The sequence below is a fragment of the Rhinolophus ferrumequinum genome, chromosome 15 (assembly GCF_004115265.2).
Source record: "Rhinolophus ferrumequinum isolate MPI-CBG mRhiFer1 chromosome 15, mRhiFer1_v1.p, whole genome shotgun sequence".
Taxonomy (NCBI): domain Eukaryota; kingdom Metazoa; phylum Chordata; class Mammalia; order Chiroptera; family Rhinolophidae; genus Rhinolophus; species Rhinolophus ferrumequinum.
Genome location: NC_046298.1, coordinates 1,842,936 through 1,855,000, shown reverse-complemented (window position 1 = coordinate 1,855,000; position 12,065 = coordinate 1,842,936). Strand labels below are relative to the sequence as shown.

General features: G+C 38.5%; 1 protein-coding gene across 1 annotated transcript in view; it reads left to right on the top strand.

The window, feature by feature from the left end:
* The window catches only part of URI1 (URI1 prefoldin like chaperone), a 59,018-nt gene extending 47,251 nt beyond the window's left edge, over window positions 1-11,767 (top strand). Inside the window, exons 6-11 of the mRNA XM_033128841.1 lie at window positions 1-42; window positions 1,811-1,979; window positions 3,378-3,699; window positions 6,030-6,172; window positions 6,901-7,150; window positions 8,854-11,767. The exon at window positions 1-42 is cut by the window's left edge and continues 16 nt beyond it. Coding sequence (XP_032984732.1) covers window positions 1-42; window positions 1,811-1,979; window positions 3,378-3,699; window positions 6,030-6,172; window positions 6,901-7,150; window positions 8,854-9,033 — 1,106 coding nt within the window. The 3' untranslated portion in view covers window positions 9,034-11,767. The remainder of the gene's footprint in view (window positions 43-1,810; window positions 1,980-3,377; window positions 3,700-6,029; window positions 6,173-6,900; window positions 7,151-8,853) is intronic.
* The last annotated feature ends 298 nt before the right edge of the window (window positions 11,768-12,065 follow it).

Genomic DNA, 12,065 nt, shown 5'->3' with positions numbered 1-12,065 from the left:
TTGACATAAGAGAAGAAATTAAAAGTGACTTCGAATTTAAAGGTAAGCAATAAGATGGTTTTATAGCATTTGCCAGTTGTGTTGAATTTCAAGGAATTTTCTGTGAGATATTTGGGATTATATTATATGATACTTTTTAATTTATCAGATGCAGACATCTTCCATTTGTTCATTAATTTTATAATCAATTTTTATAATTTTGATATAAAACTTATGTATTTTAATATATTTTAAAATATAAAACATTAATAGATAGATATATAGCTTTTGATGAAAAACTTGATTCCTGACTGATTCATCTGTTTATGTGGTGAGTTCACACGGCTTCCTTCCAGGTTGTTGAACGATCCAAACATTTAAAACTCAGAAGATGCGTGTTCTGTGCATGGATCTGCTCCTAAGCTGGGCTTTGCCCTTGGTCAAGTCATAATGTATCTTTTGCTAGTTCGTCTCCTTTTAACACTAGCTCAGATGGTGTGTTGGGAAGAGAGTGACTGGCCTTTGAGCATGTCCGAGCCTGCGTTTCCGGTTGCCTGCAGCGGCTTCCCGACATGGGTGCTCAGGCTCGTCACACAGCCTTCCCTTGCCTAGGACAGGTTATGTGTTTGGTTTATTTGTAGAAAGGCAGTGGTTCCCCACAGTTGTAAAGTGTTACAGTAGTGAAAAATTTACAGTTACTAAAATGGTCTATACTTTGCTACTGTAGAAAACTGTTACTTTTCACATTAATTTTGATAAAGCTCCTATTTTAGTAATTCAACCTGAAGAAAATTTAATGGTTGAAATAGAGATAATTTCAGAAGCCATATTCTAGCCATGCCATCTCTCCTGACGTGGCATCACAAGTGGCTTTAGAAGGTGAAATAAAGGAGACATTTATTAAAGTTAAAGAGTCGAAAAACAATTTATAATTTTTGTTTGTGGTGACCAATGAAAGATTTATGTAATTTACAGGTCTGAAATTTAAAACTTGTTAATACTGTTTTGTCAATAATAGTTCCAGAGAATAGGCTATGAAACATAATTTTGATATTTTCAAATTTAGAAAACTGTTATAAATTTGAATATATGATGGAGGTCATCTGTCAGTGCCGAGTCCTGTAACAGCGTTTTAGGTTTCTTCCCAGCTCCTTCTGCAAAGCTTTAATTTGCTATACATTTTTTTTTCCCCAATGAAAAGCAGATAGGTTTGAGTTCAGAGTTTATCTATCTCCTGCACTCACAGAGGATTACAAATAAGATAAAGCAATTTTAAAAGTAGAAATATTCATACATATAAAATTACAGTGGAACTTTCCAGGGATTATCCTCCGTAGGTTCCTCCTAGGGTATTCGTGCTTGGCAGTGCCTCGGAGGTGACAGTACCCTGTGACAAGGCTCTAATGCGTTCCTTTAGTAGCTGAACTCTCTTGAGTAAGGTGGGAAGATGGGTACTGCTTATGCTGACTTCTGCGTTCTAACTGGGGTGCGTTGGCGTCATTTCTGCTTATGCGTTTTTGAAATTCTCAGGCAGCTCTTCACAACCGTTAGTGTGCATGTGAATCCTCTGGGCTCTTGTTAAAACACAGACTGTGACTCAGCAGGACCCGGGAGGCCATGAGAGTCTGTGTCTCAAAAATGTTCTCCAGGGACAGGGCTGCTGGCCATAGGGCCGCACGTCCAGTGGCAAGATTCTAAGAGACGGTATCCTGGAGTTAAAAATCTCTGCCTCACCGTCCCCTTGCTTCGTAAGAAAGTCTCTCTAAGGCTAGGCTGGTACCTTTTTGAAATGGACTGTTAACAGCCATATCTTTCCTTTTTTAAAAAATAGCAAAGCACCGAATTGCTCACAAACCTCACTCCAAACCCAAAACTTCAGATATTTTTGAAGCAGATTTTGCAAATGATGTACAATCCAAGGGTTTGCTTGCTGACGAGGGGCTGTGGGCTCGACTTGAAGAACTGGAGAGACAAGAAGAATTGCTGGGCGAACTTGACAGGTACCTAATGACGAACTATCCTTCCAAGAGAATTTGTTTCCATACACAGTGCCTTACTAATCTTTTTCCTCATTAATAAAATAATATGTGCTCATTGAAGAAAATACAGAAAAGCGTAATATATTAAAACTTCAACAATCCTGTCACCCTAAAATAAATGTGAATTCTCTAGATTTTCTTTTTGGGCTGTGTTCATGCACATGCCCGTCCGTGTGTGTGTACAGAGATGCTCAAAATCAGTATCCCTATGGCATTCATTCCAAGACGTCAGCCGTACTTTATACAATGAAGTCCTGAGATAAACCAGTAGGTGACTTATAATAATTATGGATTTTGATATATTACATTACATTTTAAATGAAGTATTTTTATGCTATAGCCAGGGTAATATTGTATGCTTGAATAACTTGTTAAAAAGAAAAATTTGCTTTGAATTTAAGTTTGTTACTGTAAAATGTTTATCCTTGCTTTGCTGTGCAAACTTTCCTGTTTATTGAGCAGGCAGTTTGTAATCTGGTCAGGTAGTTATGTATATGAAAAACTTTCCCAGACTGCTGTGTGAAATCCACGTTAGCACTCACTCACCACTGGGAAAGTGCTCAGTGAAATCTGTTACTACAGAGGCTCCCATCTCATTTCGCTTAAATGATGTACCGTATGCAGTAATTAGTTTCTGTGAAAAACAGCGCATGAAGCACAAAGGATGTTTCCTCCCTACCATTTCACCTATAAATTCTTTGGTCTTTTTGATTAACTGATACAATTTCATTATTTAAACTCAGTTTCGAATCTTGTGATTTTCTTGGTCATGATTCTCCTTTTTTGCATGATATTATTTCGGTTCTATTGCATATGGTTTTTTATTTTTATAAGGTCCACAAATCCTTTGTAGAACGAAGCATGAAAAATGTGCATGTATGTACGTATATAAATATAATTACATTTATGTGCATATGTATAAGTCCTTTATTTTTTAAAATTACAATAATACGTGCTTGTAAAATGTTCTGAGTATAGAAATAGAAAATAAGAATGTGTTCATGTTCTGTGGTTTTAATTTCTGATCTTTAAATAGAGATACGTATTCTCTATGCATTTCTTAAAACTTTCTGATAGTATTATTTGTATTGTACTTATATTTTGTATAGCCAGTATCTTCCTTGCAAAGATAAAAAAGCATCTATATTCTACTTATATGTGAATAACTGCAATATACAGACTTAGCATAGGAACTGATGTTTTTCTGTTTATTTCAGAACATTTTTATTAACCTAGAATTCTAGTTTAAAAAAATCCTACTCAAAATCTTTTTTATCCATTGAAATGAACTGAAACGAGAATACGTAAAATTCTATTGTGTTTGTTAGATCTTGTTAATTTTCCCTTTTTCTTTCCTAGTAAGCCTGATGCTGTGATTGCAAATGGAGAAGACACAACATCTTCTGAAGAGGAGAAGGAGGAGCAGAACATACATGGGCATGTGGGGAATGAAAGAGCAGACTCCGGTACTCCCAGCGGTCGTCCCAGGGACGCTCCAGAGCTGCTTAGGGCTCCAGTGACTAGTCAGCACAAGTGTTCAGTGAATGGTTCGGATGCCTGTCACAGTGATGAAGATGATGGTGATGGTGACGATGAAAACGAAAATGTCCGTGATGCTCTAGGGCTTGGAGAGACTTCTGTACCAACAATATATTTTTCTCATACTGTTGAGCCTAAGAGGGTTTGTATACTTTTAACTTTCCTAATTTTGCATATAACTTGAAAATTAAACATCATCTACAATATTCTTTAAAAGAACAGTATTAACAGTGATTAATTAATATTGTTAAAAGTGCCAAACAGACAATCCATCTTTTGCCTCTTGTTGTGACCAATTTCTGTAAAAAGAAAAAGGAAAGAATAAATTTACAGAGTTAGCTGGGATTGTGCCATTGTTTTCTGAAGCTGCTATAGGGTTCAAATTGTTCGGGGTCTGGAAGGGAATCAAATTTGAGCAGCAACTACTGTAACTATACCTGTCTGTCCTTCATTCAAAAAGTTTTTTTTAAGAATTCTAGAGTTAATTACATTGTGGGCATTTTGGTGTATTTAGGATGTTTGAAAGTGACTGCATTAGTTAAATGTTTAATTAGACCAGGTTGTTGTTTTCTGTGTGGGCATAAAATGAATAGGAGCGTCATGAGCAAAATGGAAAGATTTAGGAGGAAGTAAAAATTAGCTCCTTTTCTGACAAAGTAAATATAAACATCTGTGGGCAATCATGACTTTAGAATTTTGGCATTTCAGAGCTGGGGGTTACTGGAGACATCTTCTAAGAGTACAGGGTTTTTAAGCTTTTCTTTAGTGTCAAAAGACCTTTTGTTCCCTCTGTACATATTGTAGGATCCCAGTATTTAAAACTGATAGAAGCAGGTTGGTGCTGGTTGCAGGAAGGACAGACTGCCTTAACCCCTTCCTTGCCGTCTCTCAGCTCCTCACGTGTGCTCTAAGCAGCTATCGGGCATTTGTCCCTCTAATTCGCTTTCTCCAGGAAACGTAAGGCCCAAGAGCCCGTGGCGTGGCTGGGACAGGACGGGGACTCCTTTGTCTGGGTTTGCTGCTCCCTCACCAAGGGTCCCCGGAAGGGGTGCCTGTATCAGTCCTCTGCCTGTCATGGTTGGTACATAGCTGGTATTTCTCAGGTCCTGTAAGCTACCCTGCTCTAATATGAAGTAGAATAATTACATGTCCTTTGACAGTCTGAGGCTTCAGAGAGAGGGAGCGTCTCCTGAATTCTTTAAGAAAAACTGACTGATGAGCTAGAAAAAAAGTTTGTTTGCCGGTTCTTTCTTCGGGCTTAATTTTTTTCCCCATTTTCAGTTCGATAAAAGGGGAAGAATAAATAATATTTATAAGAGTGATATAGGAAGAGCAGTCATTAATATGGAATGCCGAGTAGTAGGGAGAGAAGAGTAATATGTTAGTCCTGAATGGTGTTGGTTTTTAGTTTGATTTCTAAAAATGAGGTATTTAATAAATTCTAAATAGTTTAAGCCTTACCTGGTATTGCTTTTATGACTTAAAGCTTATATTTTTACAGAATATTTCTTTTGGTTAATTGTGCTCTTTGTTTTGAGATGCATGATTTAAGCCAAAAATATATATCAAAAAGTAATGGAGTGATGTAAAAGCTTAAAATGAAAACAGCATTTAGTTTAAATGTACAGTTGACCCTTGAACAACGTGGGGTTAGGGGCACCGACCCATGCACGGTCAAAAATCCGTTTATAATGTCTGACTCCCCAAACACTTACCTACTAATAGCCTGAATGAAAGCCTTACCGATAACATAAGCAGTCGATTAACACATATTTTGTCTGTTATATGTGTTATATACTGTGTTCTTACAATAAAGTAAGCTGAGAGAAGAAAATGCTATTCAGCCAGTCATACAGAAAACATTTACAGTAGCGTACAGTTTCCGTCATCTGTTTATCACGAGTCGTCTGTCAGTACCTGCCTCAGTATTGTCTTACACGATACGAAACACTAGATGTTATAGGTACGTATTACTAACGCTAGACATCAAAAATGAAGATAATGTGAAAAAGAAATTCGTATTTACAGGTATAATGATTTGTACGTTGATAACAAAGCAGCAGTCTGATTGCTTTATGGCAGCCTAGTGTCCTCGATACAATTTCTTCACGGTAGTAAGGAAATCTCCAAAAAGTTTTCCAATATAATTATTGAAACAATGCACATGTAAGTAAGTGGACCTGCACGGTTCACATTCATGTTGTTTAAGGGTCACCGTGTTTTACTTTCTGTATAATGATAAAGTCACCGAAGACTAGAATTGGCCATTGAAGAACATGTAAATTAATGCTGTAAAAGTATGTTAAGGTGAGGACTTTTTAACCCTCTTTGATAGTACACATCATTTTGGTGTCAAAAATTTAAACTGTTTCCCTTACTATTATTTCTTTAATTACAGAGTTTATTGATTTTCATTTTGGCCTTGATTTAATTTCTCAAAAGGATTGTAACTGTTTGCTGTAAAATTTTTAGGTCCGAATAAATACTGGAAAAAATACCACTTTAAAATTCAGTGAAAAGAAAGAAGAAGCCAAACGTAAACGAAAAAACAGCTCAGGCGGTGGTCACTGTTCCCAGGAGCTGCCCACCATCAGGACGCCTGCCGACATTTACAGGTGAGTGGAGCAGTGGGCCACGCAGCCACCTGCCGTCCCAGCCACCTGCCGGTCCCTGCCCTCTTTTGCATCTGAATGAGTGCAGGGCAAGTGGCCTCACACTCAGCAGGGGGGTGCTCTGAGAGCTTCGTTTTTGAGGGCTCCCACTACAGCTGCACAGCCACAGAGCAGTGGGCACTCGGGTTCTCCCGGCCCCCCCTTTGGCTGGTACCTTTAAAACGTTCCCAGTTGATCGTTCCCAGTCGATGGAGTCAAACGTGTGTGTTAACTTGGGAAGTGAAAGTGTGTTTTTGTGACTTGGGGCAGCGCTGTCCTACACGCTGTGACAGTGCTTGGCAAGGGTGGAGGTTAAGGGTGCAGCCCAGTTTTTGCTGTGTTATTTGTTGAGAAGGTATCGCTTGACAATACCTGCTGTTTCATGACCCATGTTTGTAAAATAGGGAAAATTACTATCTTCTAAGTAGGTCTAATTACATGTAGAATTTTGGCAAATCAAGCTGTTGTTACCCAGAACGTGTTTATAAATAGTGCTATATTTTATTGGGCCAAAAAATATTTTTAAAAATAATATAAAAGATGTCAGAGTATGAAATTATTTTGATTGTGAAACTTTGAGATGTAAGTTTGAATACAGCATTTCAGGTTAAGTGCTAGAAAAGATTTCAAAGGTTGTTACCAGTTTCTCCTCCGTCTGAGCATTACCTAAAGCGAGTGTCTGTGGTGTGTAGAGTTTTTGTTGATCTTGTGAATGGAGAATATGTCCCTCGGAAGTCCATCCTGAAGTCTCGCAGCAGAGAAGACAGTGTTTGCAGTGACACCAGTGAGAGCAGTGCCGCCGACCTCGATGACCGACGTGGCCTTTGGAGGAGCATCAGCTGTGAAGAGGCCACTCACAGTGACACCAGTGAGAGCATTTTGGAAGAGGAACAGCAAGAAAATCATCAAAAGAAACTTTCGCCGGTAACTGGAACACCTGAGGTGTGTGTGTGTCTTTAACTGTTTCTTTAATACAGTATCTTCGGCCAATTTTTGTGAGAGAAAATGTGGTGGTAGTTCGGGTCAGAGGGCCTATCGTTCATTTTTCCTTGTTCCCGTAGTTATTTGGGGTTGAAAAGATACTTCTTTAAAGGAGGCCTTCCTCTCCTTTTTTAAAAGTGCAGCTGCTATATCTTGCAGGAGTGGTCTATAAATCATTAATTTTATTGTCGTAAATGATTTTATTTTACCTATTTATTTATTGGAGATAAACAACTGGGTCGTGGCATTGTTTATCATGTAGCTTTACTTTATATATATATTTATTCTCAAGTGTCGTAGGACCTAATTAATTCTAAACTTGTACTTTTTTGATAGCTAATAATTTATAAAAAACTATTCAAGTGATACATTGTCTTAACTAATTTTGTACACTTGGTATACAAGGTAAGCAAAATATACATGAAAGTTTACATGTCAAATTTTAATTTGTACATACTGAGTTCTTAGAAGATGGAAAGGGGAGATTCCAAATACCAGAAATCTTTTTAAAAAATCATAACAACTTGATTTTTATAGATCTTCATGTAAGAAGATGTATCTTTGGTTATATTTCCAGCATTTTGTACACATGACTTTTGTTCCGGTGGAGGAAACAGTTGACCCAATAAGTCCAGCAAACATCCAGTTGAAATTCAAGAATCACTTTTTGTGGGACCTTTGATGTTTTTTTTTTTAATACATATAAATTTTATTGGGGAATATTGGGGAACAATGTGTTTCTCTAGGGCCCATCAGCTCCAAGTCGCTGTCCTTCAGTCTAGTTGTGGAGGGTGCAGCTCAGCTCCAAGTCCAGTTGCCATTTTCAATCTTTAGTTGCAGGGGGCACAGCCCACCATCCCATGTGGGAAGTGAACCGGCAACCCTGTTGTTCAGAGCTCACACCCTAACCAACTGAGCCATCTGGCCCATTGTCTTCAATCTAGTTGTGGAGGGCGCAGCTCACTGGCTCGTGTGGGACTCGAACCAGCAAGCTTGTCATTCAGAACTCGTGCTCTAACCAACTGAGCCACCCGGCCGCCCCGAGGAACCTTTGATTTCCACCATTGAATTAGTTGCATTAAATTTTGAGACTGATGCTTATTTCCACTAGTGTCAGCAGTTTCATTTTTCAGTTTCCACTCATCTCTCAAATAAAACTGAGACGATGCAATGAAATACTCAGTTAACTGCAAAAAGGGACACCAACGCGGAGATGTCAGTCCCCCAGCAGTGGGCTGGCAGGCGTGTGGCCATCTCAGGACAGCTCGTTCATCAGCTGATGTTTCACACCCTAGTGGCAGCTTTTTATTCCAGTACTTTATTTTTCACAGCATGGGCAGGACAGAAATGGAATGTATGGAAGTTGAGGACCTTTTTATTTACCCGTTTTTGTTTAATTCCAGATAAAACATATTTTACATTTTGTTTTCTTGTATGTGTACTATAAAAACTGACTTATATTTGGTGGTGTAATTAAGATATGTTTTAGAGGTATTTGATTTCTCTAAATGATTCATATTTTGATGTTAGAGTTTTGTCTTTTTATCCAAAAATCTTACGAATTTACATTAATGAAAAGTAACGTGTAATTGACAAATACCGGGAGAGACTTTGTGGGTGTCTTATTTCCCTTTTATTACCACAACCTGACTTTTGTCTTCTAGGCTTTTTCTGGAACTGTGATAGAAAAAGAATTTCTGTCGTCCTCAGCACCACACCCAGCTGGGGCTCATCCTGTGCTACCCACCATTCCGGAACGCAGAGAAGTCCTGTCAGAAGTGTCAGGAGAAAGTACAAAGAGGGTTTCAAAGTTCAAAGCTGCCAGACTGCAGCAGAAAAGCTAGGCCCTGCCTGGGACATGGGAGTTGGTGTCCTCAAACCTAGTTTTGCATTTGTTTAGAATATATATATAGTGAAATACATTACATGTAGTTTGAAATAAGGCATCCTGAGTTATAATAATTTGGCAGGAAGCTCTCTTTCTCTTATCAGTGGTATCAAAAAAAATCTGAGTAGATGTTTGGACACTTCAATATTCGGCTTGTTTTGTTAATTCTCTGAATATTGTCAACGCTCCTGTCTAAGTTTGCCTTATGATGCAGTGGCAGCTTTTCGATTTAGTTTTCAAAGAATACCGTTCATATGCATTGTTTTTGTGTTTCGAACTAAATACAGGCAGTTTTGTACCAGCTGTGATGATGTGCACACCATATGGACCATTTTAAAGAAACTTTTAAAGTTTCAAATAGATTCAACAATTATATTACTTGCTTTAGCATTTTAAAGGCACTTTAAAAAAATCTACTTCTTGTAGGTTTTGCAGCTCGGTGGCTATTTCAAACACCTCTCCCCTTTGACTGTCATTCTGTAATCTCTAAGGCAGAAAGCTACGTATGGGACCCTATGGGAAAGTGTCTTTGATCGGAAGAATGGTATTTTGTAAAACATTTTTTTTCAAGTAAAAATTTTATGAAACTTGGTCTCTTAACATGTTGTGAACTTTATGATTCAGGATTGAGTGTAGAAATGTGTTTGATTCACATATATGCTACATGTATGTAGCACAATGGATCCTCGCATCCTGCAGTTCCACGGGCATTTCTTCTTTTCCAGGTGTGTGCGCTGTTTACTGACATCGTGTTTTGGGAGAGAAGGAAAGGCTGTCTAGGTGCTTAAAAAATATATTTTTTTTTAAATAAGGAATTCTGTGTTTTAATCTTTCCACCGTTTTCTTTCTCTAAGGCTATTCTCCTAGTAGTTTAGTAACTGAAATAACATATTTACTTTTAGCAAAACTCCTTAAAATACAGAACTATATTCTAACATGGAAAATTACACTGCAAGTCTTAATCATTATCTTGATGCATGCTAAAATGTAGCTTTTTAAAAGCATTCTACATTAGTACTAAAATAAGCCATCAATGCCAGTCCACCCTCTATTCATGGCTAAATAGTTAAAGGTTATTTATAGCCTCTTTAATGAATTCTTGCTTAAACAAAGTGAAATTATGTCCTAGAAAAGGAGAAGCTATTTGTAACTAGAAGAGCACAACTGTAAAAGTTTTATGAATATGTATTTTAATAATAAGAGGGGTGAGCCTGAATCCCCATAAGTTAGTGGATAATTCAGAACAGAGCACTGAGTTTGAAAGCTCGCCTAAAAATGTCGGACGTTTGTTCTTTAGTAAATTTTGGTCCACTGTGCATACATTTTTAGTTAAAAACTGGTTTTCTCTCAGGCCATTCCCCACAAAAAAACCAAACAAACCGAGAGAATAGAGAGCTCCCTACTGCAGCTGCTGTTAGAGCCACCCTTCCCGTGCCAGCTGCCCCCCGAAACAGACTTCCTTGTGGGGTGAGCATGGTGTTCTTTATGGAATGGGACTCCAGAACCCCGTCAGTAAGTAGTTTCCCCTGTTCATGCACTTCGTTGTGAGCCTGCTGCTGTTCATGTAGTTGCTTACTTCTTGCAAATAGATGTTCCTTCACTGAACAAGAGGGTAGTAGAAGCAAAGGAAAGGTGTTGATAACGTCTTCCTCTGACCAAATGAAGCAGTGGTGACCCATTTCATAGCTTCACCTTATGACAAAGTTTCACATTGTAACTTAATATTACCGCTTTATCTTTCAGATTAAATTCAAATTTCAATTGGATAAAATGAAGCTGGTCTTACGTGTTCTCTTTGAAACCAATGTAAAACAGAACAGCAGACTGAAAAAAACCCTTTAATTCTGAACTAATTTTAGACTTACAGAAAAAATGCAAAAATAGTGCAGAGTTCCTATACCTACCTCCTTGTCCAGCTTTTCCTGGTCCTGAAACGCCTTGTAACACCACCACACACCTGTGAAATTCTGGGCACGTACCTGCTGCCACAGCACTAACTGAAGCACACATCTTGTTCGACTCTCGATGCTCCTGTCCTGCTACAGGAGCCTTTCCAGGATCCCGCCTGACATTGGTGTGGCATTTACACGTCATCACTCCGTAGTGTCCTCCTGTCTCTGCCACTCCCGCCATTTTTCCTGGTCTTTCATAACTCTGATATCAGATCTTGCTCAGTTTGGGTGTGTCTGAGGCACTGACGTGATTAGAATGACAGTTTGCATTTTTGGTAAGACTATCACAGAAATGCATCATATCCAGAGGTTCATCTCCGAGTTGCCTTGTGCTGTGTCATTGCAAGAGGTCTGTAACTTCCATAGTTCATTGCGTAGGTGATGCCCACCAGGTTTCTCCACTGTAAAGTTACTGTCTTTTCCTTTGCCGTTAGTAAGTATCTGGGAGGAGATCCGTTGAGATTATGCAGATATTCTTTTTCTCCTCAAATGTAAGCCCACTGATTTTTGCATTGATTGATGGATCTTGTCTGCGCCAGTTTTTGCCTGATGATGACTTTCCGTTTCACCCTTCTACATTTATTTCTTAGACTCTTTTGTAATGAAAAGCTGTGCCATCCACCCTGCCTTTATGAATTTATTTGGTTGTTTATATCAGTGTGGACTTGGGTATTTATTTTAACCTATGGGTTAAAATTCACGTATCATTGTTTTGTTTGCTCAAATGATTCTGCCTTTGATAATTAGGAACTCCTTTTAAGTTGGCCCCTGAATTCTTTTTTCTTTTCTTTTTTTATAAATTTTATCTGGGAATATTGGGGAACAATGTGTTTCTCCAGGGCCCATCAGCTCCAAGTTGTTGTCCTTCAATCTAGTGGTGGAGGGTGCAGCTCAGCTCCAAGTCCAGTCGCTGTTTTCAGTCTTTAATTGCAGGGGGTGCAGACCACCATCCCATGAGGATATTGAATCAGCAACCTTGTTGAGAGCTCGGCACTCTAACTCACTGAGCCATTCGGCCTTCCCTCCGGAAGCTCAG